Genomic DNA, 18,691 nt, shown 5'->3' with positions numbered 1-18,691 from the left:
AGTCAAGAAAGGTGTTTTATTTGGTCGCTACATAAAAATGGCTATTTTTCGGTCAAATCCATGTATAATGCGATCATCAATTCCAATGTAAGAATCCACAAGAGGATCTTATGGGAGGTAAAGGTACCACTAAAAATCAAAGTATTTATGTGGTTTCTTCACAAAAAAGTAATCTTGACAAAAGATAATCTCATAAAGAGAAATTGGAGGGGAAACAAGCAATGTTGTTTTTGTAATACACAAGAGACCATCCAACATCTTTTCTTTGACTGTCATGTTACACGTTTTGCTTGGCAATGTGTCTTCTTTGCCTTCAACATCCCCCTCCCCACAATGCAAAAGATATTTTTGGTGACTGGCTAAGGGGAGTGCCTAGACCCACAAAAAAATGATTTTATTTGGAGCTAGTGCTTTATGTTGGTCAATTTGGTGTTGCCGTAACGATATAGTTTTTAACCATAAAAAAATGCCTAACATCATGCAGGTTATCTTCATGTGTTCCAATTGGCTCCACTCTTGGTGTATGATGCTTTCACAGGAACAACAGGATACTATGCGCAATGGTGCTACACGCTTGGAATTAGTAGCCAAGGAACTTTTATTCCATTTTGGATGGCGTAGTACCTACAGAATTTCGTGATAGAATCTACGTGATTTTGAAAAAAAATATTATTTTAGTAGATTATATCATCGGCAGAAGTTGGGGGTTTGTCCCATCTCGCCTTTTTTAACTTTTCTGTTCACGTCTGAATTTTTTGGCTGTGTGCCTACGGGCAGAGGCCGGAGATGTAACACATTTCCATTATTAAAAAAAAAGTCAAGAAAGGTGCAGTCAATGCAAGCTATGGAACTTATAGGTACATCTGTAAGCAAGGTGGGTACTCAACAAAGTCCACAGGAGACACCGTACGAATGCGACCATGGTATGTACTATACCATGGTGTATTGGTGTATACACACACACACGCGCACCTAATATAACCCCAATCAAGTCCATGCTACACTGTTAAACTATCCCAAAAAGGTGCAGTCAATGCAATCAGTACTTGAATCAGTTAGTACAATACTATATATTTGCAGGCAGAAAGGCTAGCTAGAATGCAATATATTTGCAGGTTAGAGAAAGTACCACACTTAGAGATAGGCACGCGACAATGGATCGAGTCAGCAGATAATATATAGGCACCATACCAAGAGCAGTGCAGGAGTGTGAATGGCGAAGACCCTTTAGGATTGCAGAGTGTGAAGGCACACAAATCAGTGAGTTCGATCAGGCCAGCTTTCAGTGTGACAGGGTGTATATGTCTAGTCCAGATCTAGATAGATGAAACAGTATCTAATTCTTGAACCTTTTGTTGGATGAACAAACTGCTTCCTGCAGAATTTCAGACTCACAGTTAACAACCAGGTTGGTGAGATTGAAATTAAAGGAGACAGAGATGTAGACACACAGCTCGTGTACATACATGCATGGAGGCGTTTCATCAAACACCTTGCGCCTGCGGGAGAGGAGGAGAGGATCCAATCATCCAAAACGAAGGCAACTGAAGAAGTTGTAAGGTGTGGTCTGCCGTCTGCGGCGGGGCGAAATGTGTGGTGTGGGCTAAAATATGTAGTGTAGGAAGTAAGGCCCAAGGCCCATCCGATATCGACTCGACTCTTATCTGTGTGGGCCGTCGTCGTCTTCAACCCTCCTCCTCCTCGGACTAGGACTAGGACTCGGACTCTCCCCTTCCTCCTCCTCTCTACCTCTACCTCTAGGCAGCCGCAGGAGGAGGCCGGCTGCGCTGCGCTGCGCGATGGAACCGGAGAGGGAGGCATCGTCGGAGTGGGGAGATGGTGTCGGGGCGCTGGGTTTCCGGGTGAAGGCGTCTTCGCGCGAGCCGGCGGCGCAGAAGGCGGCCAATGTGCTGGAGCCGGACCTGCGTTCCCACTGGTCCACCGCCACCAACACCAAGGAGTGGATCCTGCTCGAGCTCAGCGTGCGTACTAGCGACTTGTTCTTTCTTCCCCCTCTCTAACTAGGAGTCTCCTTCTCTAGCGGTAGCGGAGGAGGAGGCCCTGAATGAATTGCTGAATTTGCTGCTGCAGGAGCCGTGCCTCCTCTCCCACATCCGCATCTACAACAAGTCCGTCCTCGAGTGGGAGATCACTGCCGGCCTGCGCTACAACAAGCCAGATACCTTCGTCAAGGTTCGCCCGCGCTGCGAGGCTCCCAAGCGCGACATACTCTATCCTGCCAACCACACCCCTTGCCGCTACGTCCGCATCTCTTGTATGCGCGGCAACCCTATCGCCATCTTCTTCATCCAGGTACAACTACTAGTATAACTTTTACTCTTCCTCCGGATATATTCCGAGTAATAAGTCACTCTTCTTCTTCAGCTCATTGGAATCCCTATACCTGGACTGGAACCTGACCTCCAGCCTCTAGTCAACTACCTATTGCCACATATCACTGCACACAAACAATCCTCTCAAAATATCCACCTCCAGGTTTGTTTCTTCTTCTTCTTCTTCTTCTTACTTCTGTCTGTGTCTTGGCAACATATAAGTTTCTTCTAATCATGCAATTTTTTTGATATTAGTTACTCAAAGACATTGCAAGCAGGCTACCACCATTTCTGCCCCAGATTGAGGTAAGCTTTCCGACTAGCATGCATCTCCCCATGTCCATGTATGGTATGTTGTGCCTTTGTTGTTTCCCTTTAATCGCCGCTGTCTATCTGAGTGCAGGCTGACCTCGCTAGTGTCACAGACACTCCAGAGAGCAGTGTACACTTTTTGGCTCTGCTTGCTGGGCCATTTTATCCAATCCTCCAACTTACAAATGAAAGGTGCCAGTTCCTTGTTCAACATTCAACTGCATATCAATTATTTTTTTTATACTAAGCTCTGTGCTGTCCTAGATTATTTTTCGGACAGCTTATGTGTTTGTGCAGGTTGCTGCACAAACATGTGTGCGCACACCTACATGCAAGCACTGCTATCTGAAACACCTTCTTATTTTACAGGGATTTTACTAAATCATTAATTAGCTCTGCTGATTCAGATGCTCTGAAAAGTAGTTTGGCTTCTACTCCAACGGTTTCTTCAAACTTTGAGGCATGTAGTTTTTTTATTTCCAATGTACTTCTACCGCCTTTCTAGTTTCTGCATTGCACTATGATAATGTGAAATGTTATAGCTGATATATGCTGAAAGAGTGAAAGCTTTGATTAAATGGTGCTGTTGCACTTGCTGCTTTAGTAACACACAATTTTCATTTGTGTGAAGTGTCTGTAAGACCTAACCTTAATCTTCAGCACATTGTTTTCTCGAGAGACTACGGGAATTCATAGTGCTAACTAAGGGTATAGACACCTGGCTCCTTTAGACCTTACCTTGAACTATAGGAACAGAAGCTAATGGCAGGATGCATCCCCACAGTGACATAATAAAATTAGATAGGTTTTATGGTTGGATCCAATAGACAAAAAGTCCTTCATAACTATTACTCTGTGGGCTGCAATATCTATGTAAGATTTGACTTAATGAAAACTAAGAAACACAACTTGTTTCTTTTTTGAAACCAAAAGTAGTATCATGTAAATCATCCACATTTTCTTATATTTTACTGGAGCTTTCTGTATTCCATAAAAACCATCATGTAAACCAATAAGACAATTTGGGATGGTTGGTCAATATTATAAATTATTCCCTCCATTCCAAAATATAAGGCTCAACCACCCTTAACCCAAAAACCAAGATATTATCACATCATAGTTTGGATCATCCTAATCCTATATACTTATAGTTCATCCCCACTAAGTGTAGTTAATGCTATTTCTCTTTTCTCTCATGAAGCCACATCATCTCAATTATTTCTAGCCTTTGGATGATAGATCTATGGTACACATAGTCTCTTCTTTCTTCTCTCATAAAACCATGCAATCTCAATTTTTAGGCTCAAAATTCATAAGTATCAATTACATAAAATATGTTCACCTTGCACTATATTGGAACCATGTGTAAATCGTATAGAACATAGGAGGTCATTTTGTTTTGGTTATAAAATATATTGTGGCTTATTTGTACATATTATACAACTTAATTTCCCACAGAAAGACGGCGGGGTATTTATCTAGTAAATATAATGCATGCACCCAACAGAATTAAAGATCTTGAGTATGGAGGATTTAAAAAATAATAATTTAGTGGAAAAGAAGTGCTAGTTAATAGCATGCATTCATTCCTTATATTATGAAACATCTCGAAAAAGTAGTTGCGCCTTATATTATGGAATGGAGGGAGTAGTAAATTATTACTACCTCCATCCCAAAATATAACAACTTCTAGTTATGTATCTTGGGACAGAGGGAGTAGTTATCACCTACTTCCTCCATTTCATATTATAAATCATTTTGGGTTTGTCCTAAGTCAAACCTCTTTTGTGACCAAGCTTATAAGAAAATATAGCAACATTTCCACAAAATAAATATACTACAAAAATATATTTAATGGTGAATTTAATGAAACTAATTTGGTGCTTTAGATGTTAGTACACTTCACTATAAACTTGGTCAAACTTGAAGAGGTTTGACTGGACAAAACTGAAGTGACATATAATATGAAACCGAGGGAGTATTTAGGATTTATGCGTTTTTCATATGGGCATTTATCTTAATTGCTCCTTTCAGTTTCTGAATTCTTTGATTCCCTCCAGACACAACCTAGGAGATCACGGAGTCCATCTTCTGTTCAGCCTGCTTGTTTTCTGGCATTTCGATCTGAAACAGCCGTACTGCTCTTAAGGAAAGCACACAGAGACAGAGCCCTTGGAATTGTTTGCCTGAAAGTAGGTTCTTTGATGTCCTTTTCCTTTCTTATTGATTACAAACTCTTCCCCTCAGAGGGTTTTCATGACATGTATTTATTTTGAAATTAGGCATCAAAGGTCCTGCAAGAACTTCTGGAGCCCGATCCATTGTTAGATGATGCTTCTGACCAAGTACTTTGTACAGACTACTCTAGTTTGTTTGGAGATGAATTTAACTTATCGGAGAATTGCTTTGATGCCTCTATTCTGAACATTTTGGATATTGCTGCTGTTGAAGAAGGCATTCTTCATATACTATATGCAGCTTCATCACAGGTTCTGTCTGAACTCTGAAGTTGTATCTTTGTATATATTTTCAGTTCCTCTGCATTTACTTTCTGTTTTTTTTCTAGAACACCTTTATAACCTTTTTGGTTTCAATTGTAGCCTCTGTTATGTTGCAAGCTTGCTGAGAAAGGTTCAGACATGTGGTCTGTCTTACCACTTGTTCAAGCTCTGCTTCCAGGTATTAAGTGGAACATATACACTTGTGCTTTATATTTTTTACTTTTTGATCCAAATGGCCAAAAAAAATGTGAATAGATAGAACATTTGTTACCAAATAATGTACATATTCCCCCATGCTCATTCATATCTTATCCTATATATACCAAGTGATGACAGGCCTCTGCCAACTGGTGTAACATAATGACACCTTTGTTTTTGTGGATTTTCTGGGATTTATCCTTTGGCCTCTCCGTTGGCATGGGCCTAAGGCTTTGGGATGATTGTGATTAACTGCCTGACTTCACCCATTCGTTGAGTTAGAGAAGGGGAATTCCTGCAGTTGCATAAGCGTACAACACAGATGGCTTTGTTGACTGGTGTCACTGATAGTATGCTTTTTCTCTCTCGTGTTCCTGTAGCACTTCGTCCTCCACTTAGCCCTGGTTCTACTGAACAGATTGATGGTTGTCTTAGCCAATGGAATCATCCAAATGTTCATAAAGCTCTCTCTCAGGTACCTGAATTGGCACTATTTTATTAGCTTTGTCATGCATCACGGACATCACTTAATATTCCTCAAGTTAACTGTTTCTGCAGATTGCTACAATGTCAATGTCATCATCAGTTCTTCATCCTCTTCTCAGAGCCTGTGCTGGTTATCTTTCATCCTACCTGTCATCACATGTTTGTTACATAACTCTCTCCTACAAAAATATCCCATTTCTTCTGAAAATTAGTGATGTCTCTTATTTTCATTGTTAGGCAAAAGCAGCCTGTGTTTTGCTTGACTTATGCAGGGGACCATTATCACCGTGGGTACCCATGATCACGGCAAAGGTCTCTTTTTATGATTTTTCCCCACACTTATTTCTACAATCCATATCTTTTTCACAACCTTGTATACTCTTTAAACAGGTAGACCTTGCCATTGAACTTCTGGAGGATCTCCTGGGTATTATCCAGGTATGTACAAGTTAAAGAAAAAAAACTTAGCATGGCATAATTTATGTTAACCTTTGATGCATGTAATCTGGCATATTTCTATATTGAGTAAGTTGCCCACGCATTATAAGAACACTTGGCTGGCTGGAGTTTTATTTTGCATGTCGCTGAAGATATGTGTGGTATGTAATCTGGATCCTCTTGGACAAAAGTACACAGCGAAGTCAGATCTGGATGCACCACCGTACTCTGCTATTGGAATATCAATCAAGTGATCAATCAACTACCTGTAGTGCTCTTCCCTAAGCTCAGCAATTCTATTCCTGTTGTGTGTTTCTAGTAAGATTTTTTAGTGGATAGTCACCTTCTTGTCGTATGCACAATTGTGCATATCTTCTGTGTATCCTGGAGTGGACAGCAACATAGATGATAGATGGCACATGCAGAAGTGTCTGTATCATCATGGCAGAGTGCATGGCAATGGACCATGTCCGTCGAGTGTGCTGACCCTGCATCTTGAGCATAACAGATCCCAGGTAGAAACGTGAGCGATGCGAAAACATCGAAAAAGTCCGGATAATATTTTTGCAAATCCGAAGTTGACACGTGCTAGCGTTGACATGGGCCTCCTAGGTATCAACCAATGTTATCTGCTGATGTGGAAAAAATCATGTGTGGCATGCTCTATGATAAAAACACGCTACCTGACCAGTCTTTTTCACCTGGAGGCTCATTTTCAAATTCTTGCACCAGATTCTACCCATCTGCCAAGTTATTAGAGCATACATAATTTACTCATCTGTATCTTACCATACTTCTATAGGATTGACACTTTTGTACCAATAACTAATAAATAAAGAAATCAATTCTTCAATTTATTTATTTTTTATTTTGGGTTGACTCTTGAAGGCATTTAAATATACTATGTGTGAAGGTGGTATGACAATATTGGTCATGTTTTCTCACTACAAAAGGAGTATTTTTCCATGACTATGCGCCTTTCCTTTTTGCCATCCTAAGTTAATATTGATGATTTGCTTTGTTACTTCAAGTCATGATTTACCCAAATTTATGTGGGATCAAATGGTTTTGTTTCTTTTAATGTTTTTCAGGGAGTTGGTCAATCTCTTACTCGTTCTCGTGCAGCACTGAAGTATATTGCATTGGCCATATCTGGCCATATGGATGATGTTCTCACAGAATATAAAGTACATTCATTTTTCCTCCTGAAAGTGAGCTTTTCCTTGGTGATTTGTTTTACAGACTCCTTAACTTGTATTATGTAAATTTACCTACTCAGGACGTCAAACATAAGTTACTTTTCATTCTGGAGATGCTAGATCCTTTTATTGATCCTTCTGTAAGTGTTATGACAGATGCAATGGCATTTGGTGATGTGTCTGTTGTGCATTTGGAGAAGCAAGCAAGCGCTTGCAATATTTCGTTAAATATTATTCGTACAGCAGTGAAGAGGCCTGCTGTTCTCCCTTCTTTAGAACTTGAATGGCGTCGTGGTGCTGTTGCCACAAGGTTGGTGAACTCTATATGTTTACATGCTTATCATAAATTTGCCATTAAGATTGATCTGAACTTGTCATGGTTGATGAGAACCAGAATAGTACTGTCATTATTTAATTGTGACTTCCTCTGGTCACAAAATTCTCCATTGGAAGCATGCAATTGAACTTCATCATTGCAGAAAAAAAGAATATCTTGGAGGAACTAGTTTTGCCTTTAGCTAATAAGAAAGATATGCACCCAAGTTTGAACCAAAGAGGACTTGGGATGTATCATAGAACCTGGTAAACCGTGTGACTTTAGCATGCACATATGATTGACGGCTTAAACATTAAAGCATTTCTCTAGCTCAGACCTACTTTGTATGCTGGTAAAAACATGCTAAATCTAGATTTGATTTGCAGTGTTATTCTCTCTACCTTGGATCCGCATATGCCACTCCCTCCTGACATAGACCTCTGCAAAAGTTCGATGCCTGAGATTGATCAAATATCTCTGATAGTTCCAAACTGTCCACCGCACTCCTGCAGTGCTGAAGATGCTGATGGGCGTGATACATCTGAAACAACTCCCAGGGAAGATATTCTTGAACAGTGCAATTCTTTATTTGCTCCAGAAGAATTAGAGCAATCTGAGTTGACAAAGACTTTGGAAGAAAAAAAGCATGAGAAAATAAGTACAGATTTGGACCAGAACTTCCCAGAGGACACAAAAAGTAATGGAAAATTACCAGCTGGCCTTTTTCAGTTAGATAATATTTTTGCTGCTGATTACTATGATGCACATGCTGATTATCTGCAGCTGGTGAACTATCAGGACTGTGAATTAAGAGCTCTAGAATTTCAGCGCTTAGCACTGAATCTATGCACACAACAAGAACCTACAGTTGAGGGGCATAATGCTGGAATAGATGCTTTTCTGTTAGCTGCTGAATGCTATGTTAATCCACTCTTTCTCTTGGATTTCCATTCTAATTCGGAGTCTTTGGATGAAATTGAACGTATTCATGCAGAATTGATCCAAGGAAATTGTTTCTCTGAGGCGAAACATCTGCGTGCTAAAGATATTGATCTCATGAAAATTTATAATTTGGAGAATAAACGAGATAAAGCGGTCCTGGATTTACTCATGCAAGCTGCAAGATATGATTTTGAATACCAGGGAAAGATACCTGATGGGAAACCTTTTCCAGATGATGTTGAAGATGGCAAGCAATATATAGAAATTTCACCAGAGGCTAGACACCTTGCTGATGCTGTAACTTTGGTCAGAAAGAACCAGGCTATGCTTTGTCACTTTATCATGAAACAATTTGAAAGGAAAGGACACTCTCCTAACGAAATTCTCCTCCAGAGCTTGTTGTTCTTGTTGCACTCAGCAACTGATCTATTTTGTCCACCAGAGAATGTGATCGATATCATATTGAAATCCGCCGAAGATCTCAATGGAAAACTTGTATGTCTTTACAATTCCGTTAATGCAAGGAATAATAAATTGGATAGAGTAAAACTACATTATCTACGAAGACGTTGGGCACTGCTCCAGAAGCTGGTTCTTGCTTCGTCTGGCAGTGATAATACTAGAGAACTTGTCAGCATTAAAAGAGATGGTTTCCGTTTTAAAAGTCTGGTTCCTCCATCAGCATGGATACATAAGATATCAGATTTTTCCAGGTCTTCTAGTCCACTACCTCGATTTTTTGGATGGATGGCAGTGTCCCGTTATGCCAAGGAATATTTAAATGAGCAGCTATTTCTTGCCTCTGACTTCTCACAGCTTACATCTTTGCTGTCAATTTTCACCGATGAACTTTCTTTGATGGGTGGTGTTACTACTCAGAAGGCCAAGTCTGCTAAAATTGAACAATCTGGTTGCAATAACTATGTGCTTCTTAAGAAGGAACCTTTGCTGTCAGACCAACCAAGCATGAGATTGTTTCAGATTTTACTTCCTGAACTGCATTTCTTCTTTCCGAGTATGAGCAAAAAGTTTGATGCATTTGGCCAAAGCATTTTGGAAGCTGTTGGGTTACAATTAAAATGTCTCCCAAAAAGTGCAGTGCATGATGTTCTTTGTTGGTTTTCAGAAATGTGCCTGTGGCCTTATCTTGGAAATATTAGGGAGCATCTTGCATTTGCAAACGGAGTTAATAGTTTAAAAGGAAACATTGCAGCTAAGGCAAAGGCTGTTGTTTTCTACCTACTTGAGTCAATTGTCGCTGAGCACTTGGAAGTTATTGTTCCTGAAATGCCACGGATGGTGCACATTCTTGTGTCACTTTGTAGAGCTTCTTACACTGATGTAGCTTTCCTTGATTCTGTGCTGTGCCTAATGAAGCCAATGATCTCACACTTCTTAAGGAAGAGTACTGATAATGGAAATGTATCAGGTGATATTACTGAATGCAGTGATTTTGAGTTACTTTGTTTTGAAGAGTTATTTGAAACAATCCAGTTTGGTAAACAATCAGAGGATACACCTGGCAATAAGAACCAGGTGCCCTTTCTCATATTCATTCTGGGTTCGCTATTTCCTGATCTGTCCTTTAAGAGGAGGATTGAGATATTAGGCTCATTATTAGTATGGGTAGACTTCGGCAGTTCTGATCCATCATCATTGTTGTGTAGTTATCTACAAGGCTTTCAGGCATTTATTGATGGTTGTGAAACTATACTAGTTCAGAATATTGAATTATTTGGTGTGCATGTCCTTTCTGAGAGAAACCAGTCTACAGAGTTTGCTAACTCCGCAAGTCCAGATGACACCATGGATAACAAGAAAGCACAGGCCAGTGTAGCACAGGTACAGAGGAGGTCCACAGAATATCATGAGAATGGTGAAAATTCAAAGGGAGTTGATTCCCCACATACTGTTTGTATTAAAGAATTTTGTGGTGCCCTGGAGAGGTTAGTATCAAACCTTGCACCATCTATTGAGGGCAGTTGGAAATGGCACCTTCAGTTGGCCTCTAGGTTATCTTTATCGATTGCAAAATGTTTGCTGTATGCAAAATGCCTAAAGTCTATTGCCGAAGGAGGTATGATCTATAGTAGCATCAAACAAGAGGTTGGTACTGAAATATCCACTGATCTTTCCCAAAAACACTGGGAGAGTGCTCTCCAAGGCCTCGCAGAAACCATTTTAGTAAATCAGAAGAAGCAGTGCTGGCAGGTGGCATCAGTTATGCTCGATTATATGATTAAGCTTCCAAATATTCTTGCTTGGGATAATGTTCTTAATGTCATGTCTTCTGCAATGAAACACCTCTGCTCTCATGCACCCAGGATATCTTGGAGGCTTCAGACAGAGATATGGTTATCAATATTGGTTTCTTATGGAATTGAAGGCCTTAAGAACAGTGAGAATTCATTGATTGATCTTTTCTGCACATTGTTGAGTCATGCTGAACCAGAACAGCGCTCTGTTGCATTGCAGCAACTTGGGAGGATTATTATGAGCACAACTAAAGTTGATTCTGAATATACTACTTATAAGCAAAATTCACTCTCATCTGGTTCAACAGTAACATCCCTTTTGGTTACTCATACCTGGGACCGAGTAGCAGCATTGGCTTTCTATGATTCTTCTATGTTATTAAGGAAGCATGCATTGGCTTTGCTTACTGAATACATTCCATTTGTTGATAGAAATCATCTACAGTCCTTTCTTGGATCCAGTAACAGCATCCTTAATGGTGCGGAACAATTTTCTTATGCAATAGAACAGGGGTATTTGACACGAATGTCTTTGCTGTTGCTTTCAAGGGCGTGTCTCTATTCTGCTCCTGAAGATATTGCTTTAATACCTGAATGTGTTTGGAGAAAACTGGAAAATATGCAAACATCAATACCTGGTAAATTTATGCTCCTTAACAATCTGCACTTTCTTTTTTGCATAAACACATGTAAATTATGTTGTACATCCTTTCAAGATCAATAACTACCAATTAACCATGCATCTAACTTTTTTATGTCTTACTAGGATGCTTTGGTGATATGGAGAAAGATCTCTGCCGAGCACTGTGTCAACTAAGAAGTGAATCTGATGCTAAAACTGTAGTGCTCTCTCTCTCTCTCTCTCTCATACCTAAAAGTTATTTTAATATCTTAAAAATCAGTTCTGTGGTTGAGTTGATACCATAGCGCGACAAAGGGAAGTAGCTTCAGTAGAATTTTGTACATGTCTCTAATACTGATTACTGATTGCATACCTGTTCCCTTAGGTCGTAAAAGAACTTCTCACGGAATCTACTGCGAAACCAGTTGAAACTGATTTTAAGGGCATCCGTGAATCGATTCTTCAGGTCATATTCTTCAGGGCACTCTATTGTTGGCTATCTTTCTTCTTTCTTGCTTGATCCTCTGCCTTCAAACATCACTGCTTATAGTTCAAAAACTCAAACTAGGTTGTCAGTGCTGACTGCTGACTGTGCTTGCACAGTTAAACTGTACAACATAAATGACAATACTTGCAAATTAGCTAACTAGTTCTCCTAATTGAGCCAAATGAGCATCTATTTTTAGAATTTGATAATGACAGGATCAGTGCAATTACTTTGCCCAAATGAATAATTCTTGATGACAACTATTATTGTTGTGGATTTTTTTATTCGTCATGCAATCAATAGGCACAACTGGTCCACTGCAGTGTGCTTGTATTATAGTTTCTTTGTTCAAAAGGTTATTATCTCTATACCAGAAGATGCTGTAAATTATATTTCCTGATCTTGTCAGTGCTGGTCTATCTCGATTCATGATTCTCTCTTTTATAGGTGCTGTCCTCTTTGAGTTCTGTTGAATCATACTTTGAGTTCTTCTCAACAAGATCTGATCAGGAATATCAGGTTAGAAATGCAACAAGGGCTTTCCTTTTGGGCCTTTGTTTTGAACACCTTATACTGACACTTGGTTAATCATAACATTAAGGAACTTGAAGAAGCAGAGATCGAATTGGAGATTGTTAAAAATGAGAAAGCACTTCACAGCTTTATTGTACATCCCCAGGACACCATGATTCCGGACATGTCATCATGTAAGACTAACGAATTTTAAGGCATCCTTTCATTAACGATATACTTTTGATGTGTTATGATATTATTCTATTTCCAGACTATAAGGATGGTAATGAGGTTAATAAGCAGCTCCAGCAAATTCAGGAAGATATACGGTCCTTGTAAGCCCTGAACTCCTGATTTGTTTCAACTGAACTATTTTTCTGTCATGGTAATAGACCAGCCCTGCCAAGCCCTTTAGGGGTTTATGGCCTATGGGCAATAATATATGGTCCTGCCCAGTCAGCATGTCATGCGCTCATGCCTGGCTTTTGATCGTTCCTTTTGGGTATGATGAGTCTCAAGTGGTTGGATATTGGTTCAATTGTTCAACGTCTAAAAATGCTGATAAGAGAAGAAACCAGCCTACTAATGAGTAAATAGGCTCAATTTGTCCCATAGAGTATATTTTTGTGAAAATAGAAAGTACATTACTTTCCTATATTATACTTCATTTGGATTTTTTTTTAAAAAAAAAACTATACATGTTGTAGACCACTAAAAAGCTAAAAAAAAATAACACCTGTGATTTTCTCCAGGAGGCACGGATTGTCTGCTAAGGTGAACTAAAGTTCTACTAATACATGTTTGCTTTCTGGAATTTTTTTTTTTTGGAATTGCTCGATAAGCTTCTATATAATACTGCCTTAGCTCTAGTTCCTTGTAAAATTCTTTATTATCTTTGTGAAATGTCCTTTTTTTCACCAATTTGAATTCTAGAAGAATTTCAAATTTAGTGCTAGTCTTATTTATAGACTTATAGTTTGTGTTCTTCTTCAATAGGGAAAGGTCCAAACTCAGGGAGGAAATTATAGCACGCAGACAAAAGAAGCTGCTTATCCGACATACTCGTGAAAAATACTTGGAGGAGACTAGTTCAAGGGAAATGGAACTTTTGCAAGAACTTGACAGGTTTAGAGTTGTTGCCTTTGTCATTTAGCATGTCAGAAACAATATAAATGTTCCTATCCCTATTTCTTTGTTGTGTTATCTGTATAGGGAAAGGGCTCATGAGATGGAACGTGAAATCGAAAGACAGCGACAACTGGATCTTGAGCGCGTTAATTCTAGGGAACTGCAATTTAACCTCGATATGGAAAGAGAAAAACAAACTCAGGTGCCAGAATAGTTTACTCTTATTCACATATTTTTAGACGAACAAGAATCTTTGTATTTCTCTTTGCACTCTGTGCTTAGTATATGACTATGGGCCTATTCAGATTGTAGCAAAAATAAACTTTACCAAATTTTGGCGATGCCAATACTTTGGCAATTTGGCAATATTGCCAAGTTTTGGTAGGATTTCTTATGTATTTACTAGAGCTTGGTAAAAAAAACTAAGTGGATGCACATATTTTGCAGCTTTAAAAAAAAATTGGTATGGTTTGAAATGGCATCAATCTGAACAACCCCTATATGTATATGTGTTCCTATGTTGTGGTGGGTGGGTTCACTTCATATTGATAGCGCATGTTTATTTGATGTTTCGCCACATCCTTTGTGGCTAGTAATTTAGGGTGAAGTATCGTAGGTTTTGACGATACTCAACATTTTGCATGAATTTGATATTTCTTGCCATGTCATATACTGATTGCTTTTGTAGAGAGAGCTTCAACGAGAATTGGATCAAGTTGAGTTGGGGCGGTCATCAAGGCGGGAGTTTTCAGCCAATACTAACAGGTGTGTTATGCTGGTAGGCGGTTGCCTCATTGTCTCACCATAAATAAATTTTCATACTGCTTCTGATGAAACTTCACTTGACCTGTTTGTTACCCTTGCCATGTGTGTGATGTGACGGGTGTTTTTGCAGCCGGTCTAGGGAGAGATACCGTGAAAGGGATGACGGTAGGGGACAGCAGGAAGGAAGGAGCCGAGGTGGAGGGGTTGAGGCCGGTGGGTCTGCGACAAGATCATTTTCAGGCAACCTTCCCACAATACTGCAGCAACCTCGAGAGCGTACTACGAGTGACGAGCGTACTAGCACAGGAGGAAATTATTATGAGGAGAATGCTGAGGGAAGTGGTGACGCCAGCAGCGTCGGAGATCCAGAATCAGCGGCGGCTTTGGAAGCTGGCACGAGGCATGGCCCACGGGGGGGCAGCAAGTCGTCGTCCTCAAGCTCAAGGCAGGTTGTAGTAGAACGCAGGGAGCGTCGAGAAGGGAAATGGGAGAGGAAGCATTCTTGAGCAGGTTGTGGTCAAATTGGCTGCCAGTACGAACGAACTGTATCGATTATCTCCTGGTTGCCCTGTACTGTACTTTTCTCTATTATGTATGTGTACGCAGAGCGGCTAATGAAAATGGCTGTTTCGATCGGTGGCTTCGGTGTTCTTTTTCATCGCTCGTTTTCTTCACGGATATTTGTCGAACTGATAAACGGTGTCTTTTTTTATATAAAACAGAGTTTTTGCTTCATAAAATTATGTTAATCTATTTTTCAAGTTTTGTTTCTAATAATTAATCATGTATTAAATTGTTGCTTCTTTTTACATGCTAGGAGAGAAGGTTCCCACACGCTTAGACTGTAGTGGATGTCATACCTTCATCTTCTCCTTCTGCTTGCATGCATAAAGAGCTATATTGCTGGGAGGACCGTGTAAATCGTAAGTTGTCTAGTATTTCTTTCATCAAAAAATATGAGACATATTTTTCTTTTGTCATCGAGATTAAGGGGAATTAACTCAACTCCTATGAAACAAAACCATATAATTTTATACTGTATGTATATAACCAATAAGTATTAACATGATTTTGTTTTATCCCAATCAACAATTAATTTAGTATATGAAGATCACAAATATAAACTCTCTTAAAAAAAGTATATGTCTAACACTTAAGGGAATACCAATCTTGACAGAAACACTAGGCAGACCAAATCCAAATAGCCATGGCACGCTCATGCCTAGCCTAGTGAACGTGAACGAACTGGATGGTTGTCTACTCCGTGTTATTAACGGTGAAAAGGATAGGAAGAGGGGAAGTAGTCGTAGTCGTAGATGGTTCAGCGTGTGAAAATGGAGCGTCAATACGTCGCGTGGAAAGCATGAGCTGCTTGCTGCTGCAGAGTAGCTGCTGCTATTGCTTGCTGGGTCAAAGTCGTAACTCGGCAACCACTGCGCGTGCCAACAACCCCCACCACCACCACCACCATCTTCTCTTCTCTTCTCTTCTCTTGTTTCTTCCCATCCCATCCTCTTCTCCTCCGCATTTTGCTCTTCATTCATTTGTGCTGTGCTCTCCACGCGCCCTCGCCTCTCTTTCCTCCGATCCTCCGCTTCGTTCGAATCCCACAGGTGAGGTGACCTCTTCTCTCCAGTCTCCTCTCCTTAGTAGGATTAGGATCATTACGAATTTAGGATCGAGAATATAGGATTATGAACCAGTAGTATTAGGATTATGTTTTCTTCGATTCTTTTTCTCCTTCAAATCAATTCCCAATTCGATTTAGGGTTGACGGATACGCGAGCAGGGATAGCCCTCCCGCCCGCAGAAAGATTGGGCTTTCTTGGTTTCCCTGTCGTAATCCCTTCTCTCCAGCCAACGCGGTGAAAATTTTGTTTCGGTGGGGGTGGGGTGGGTGGTTGCCGGGTAGGTGCTGGTGCATCTGCTTTCAGTTTCACCACCACCATGGATTGGCCGCTAAACATATACTGATATACACCTGTTTCCTGTCCCCTACCCCTAGGCTAGACTACTAGGGAGAATTCAAAAAAAAAAAAGAACGCTGGACAACTAGGGAGAATACAATGCAACCAGATTCAATCATACTAAGGCTTGTATTCCCAAACACCACTTAAATCTTACGCTTCTAGCCATCCTTTTAATTCTAGTGTTAGCAATAATCTAGTCTATGACTCTACATGCTCTTGCGGAACAAAATAATATTATAGTCGCCCAAGACACTTTTTTGTCAAGTTTTTTTTTTATAAATGATTTGGCTCATCAGTTAAGCATGGACCTGCCACGGCAGCATCATTTCTTTCTGTTTTAACATGCTATACTAACACTTCTCTCTGCTCACAGGTCAGTTTGTGGTGTTCATATGGATCCCTTTTTCCGCAGAGCTTCCAGTGACCCCTTGTGCTTGGAAGACAACTCCGTCCAACATGGAATTGAAAGATGCCCATTCCTAAGGAACATCAATGAGCCTACAAGTTTTTCATTCTCGTCCGTTAATTTTCCTGTTCCTGTAAGCCCTTTACCTTCCATCCTCATAATCTTATCGCATGTTTCTGAAAAATTGGATGTATTGTGGATGCCATTGCTCAACTATATCATTTGCTGCTTGTAAAGGCAAGAGGAGACAAGGGTCCAATTTTTGAAGATGGACCCAATTTTGACATGGCATTTCGAGTTTTCCATGGCCAAGATGGGGTTGTTCCACTTTCACATGGATCATTTGAGCGATTTGAGAAGCCAATGCCAAAGCCCAATCCTGAATTTAACCCCTTGGCTGCTAAAGCAGCTACCATCAGTCTCTCTGCATTTGGAGGTTTTTTCAGCTTTGGTGATTTCTCAAATAAGCGCAATAAGAAGAATAGTAACCAAAAGAAGCCCAACAACCTTCCCCAGGTAAGTTTTTGGTTCTCTTTGCTCAGGCTCTTCTTTTTTTCAGATTACCTTGCTTGTCTATATCGAAGTGTGATGTGTCAGAATAGTTTGTTTAAAGAAATCATTTGTCAGAATGTTGTGGCATCCTACTGGATGGTTCTTTAGATGAGACCAATTTTAATACGAAAAGGAAAGGGAAATCATTTTGGTAACAGTAAATAAATGCTGGACATGATTTTTATGAACTTCCCCTATCCCTAGATAGGGGGAACACTAAAATGAAGATGGAATGAATGGTTTTACCATATTGGTAGTAAGAGGTGCACTTAATCTGATTCTTTGGTATTTCAGAACGGAGGTCAGCCTAATAACCATGAAGCACTGAGCAATGAGTGGCTGGAAATGGGTCAATGCCCCCTGGCAAAGTCGTACAGGGCATTAAGTGGTGTCGTGCCCCTCGTCGCAAAGATGATGACACCCCCGGCTGGTATGAAACTGAGATGCCCACCTGCAGTAGTTGCCGCCCGTGCAGCACTATCACGCACAGCCTTTGCCAAGGGGCTTCGTCCTCAGCCCCTACCGACGAAAATACTGGTGATGGCGTTGCTTGGTATGGCAGCAAACGTTCCCCTTGGCATCTGGAGGGAGCACACGGAGAAATTCTCAGTGCAGTGGTTTGCCGCAGTCCATGCGGCGGTACCTTTCATAGGCATGCTCAGGAAGTCTGTGCTGATGCCAAAGACAGCCATGGCGCTTACCATAGCTGCCTCAATATTGGGTCAGACAATTGGTTCGAGAGCTGAGCGTATCAGATTGAAGAGGGCAGCAAAGGTTGCTGCTGGTAGCCAGGGTGATGCTAGCACCAGAATGAGCCTGAAAACCGGGAGATACACTGATGATGTCCAGTTCTGGGATCCGCTTGCCCTCAGAGTTGAGAGTACCATAGGAACAGGAACTCCGGTTCTTGTTCCAACTTTCCATTGATGATGTGCCTTGGGTTTGTTTCTTCGGTCGATTATTGTTGTATTCATTGTGTTGTGCCTTAGTCTTTATACTAAATATTACGTTGGATGCTTCTCCCATGAATCTGGGGTCCAAATTTCAGTGTACAATAAATTGCACGTGTACATTTCCGAAAACAAGTGTTACTAGTGCGCTAAGAAATACGCTTAGAGCTGAGAACTAAGATGATGTCCTTGAATTCGACCGATTTGCATCTGCAACTGGCTGATCTTGCAGTCGTTGTACAACTTTTCTTACAAGAGCTATTCGGATGGCGTGAAAACTGAAGGAACTTTGTGCGTGCGTGTGTGTATAGAGTACTA

The 18,691-nt window shown here is 40.4% G+C and overlaps 2 protein-coding genes across 3 annotated transcripts; both read left to right on the top strand.

Annotated features, from left to right (window-relative positions):
- The first annotated feature begins 1,703 nt into the window (after window positions 1-1,703).
- LOC9267538 (uncharacterized) lies at window positions 1,704-15,130 on the top strand. Of its 2 annotated transcripts, XM_066304941.1 has the most exons (25): window positions 1,704-1,982; window positions 2,092-2,313; window positions 2,386-2,496; window positions 2,589-2,639; window positions 2,737-2,837; window positions 3,015-3,105; window positions 4,706-4,837; window positions 4,928-5,134; window positions 5,246-5,324; window positions 5,725-5,819; window positions 5,903-5,989; window positions 6,068-6,142; window positions 6,221-6,268; window positions 7,360-7,455; window positions 7,548-7,777; window positions 8,170-11,618; window positions 11,747-11,820; window positions 11,988-12,068; window positions 12,537-12,608; window positions 12,691-12,796; window positions 12,874-12,937; window positions 13,599-13,727; window positions 13,815-13,932; window positions 14,419-14,495; window positions 14,626-15,130. In XM_066304941.1, the coding sequence occupies exons 1-25, from the start codon at window positions 1,800-1,802 to the stop codon at window positions 14,999-15,001; spliced, it is 6,354 nt and encodes a 2,117-aa protein (XP_066161038.1). In that variant the 5' UTR covers window positions 1,704-1,799; the 3' UTR covers window positions 15,002-15,130. The 2 variants fall into 2 exon arrangements, with proteins under 2 accessions (XP_066161038.1, XP_066161039.1); XM_066304942.1 differs by lacking the exons at window positions 1,704-1,982; window positions 2,092-2,313; window positions 2,386-2,496; ... (2 more) ...; window positions 3,015-3,105; window positions 4,706-4,837 and having other exon boundaries at window positions 5,903-5,960.
- An 869-nt stretch (window positions 15,131-15,999) lies between these two features.
- LOC4349524 (uncharacterized) lies at window positions 16,000-18,552 on the top strand. The gene is made up of 4 exons (XM_015758991.3): window positions 16,000-16,108; window positions 16,839-17,004; window positions 17,109-17,387; window positions 17,718-18,552. The coding sequence occupies exons 2-4, from the start codon at window positions 16,858-16,860 to the stop codon at window positions 18,348-18,350; spliced, it is 1,059 nt and encodes a 352-aa protein (XP_015614477.1). The 5' UTR covers window positions 16,000-16,108; window positions 16,839-16,857; the 3' UTR covers window positions 18,351-18,552.
- The last annotated feature ends 139 nt before the right edge of the window (window positions 18,553-18,691 follow it).

The sequence above is a fragment of the Oryza sativa genome, chromosome 10 (genome assembly GCF_034140825.1).
Source record: "Oryza sativa Japonica Group chromosome 10, ASM3414082v1".
NCBI lineage: Eukaryota > Viridiplantae > Streptophyta > Magnoliopsida > Poales > Poaceae > Oryza > Oryza sativa.
Note: the sequence above shows the minus strand (reverse complement) of the source record. Positions and strands in the feature narration are given on the sequence as shown.

Bases quoted from the DNA above. Each gene is read 5' to 3' on its own strand.
- LOC4349524 (XM_015758991.3), top strand. From the start codon at position 16,858: ATGGATCCCTTTTTCCGCAGAGCTTCCAGTGACCCCTTGTGCTTGGAA. The intron at 17,005-17,108 runs GTAAGCCCTTTA...CTGCTTGTAAAG, and splicing joins CCGTTAATTTTCCTGTTCCT to GCAAGAGGAGACAAGGGTCC. The intron at 17,388-17,717 runs GTAAGTTTTTGG...TTGGTATTTCAG, and splicing joins AGCCCAACAACCTTCCCCAG to AACGGAGGTCAGCCTAATAA.
- LOC9267538 (XM_066304941.1), top strand. From the start codon at position 1,800: ATGGAACCGGAGAGGGAGGCATCGTCGGAGTGGGGAGATGGTGTCGGG. The intron at 4,838-4,927 runs GTAGGTTCTTTG...TTTTGAAATTAG, and splicing joins TTGGAATTGTTTGCCTGAAA to GCATCAAAGGTCCTGCAAGA. The intron at 11,619-11,746 runs GTAAATTTATGC...ATGTCTTACTAG, and splicing joins TATGCAAACATCAATACCTG to GATGCTTTGGTGATATGGAG.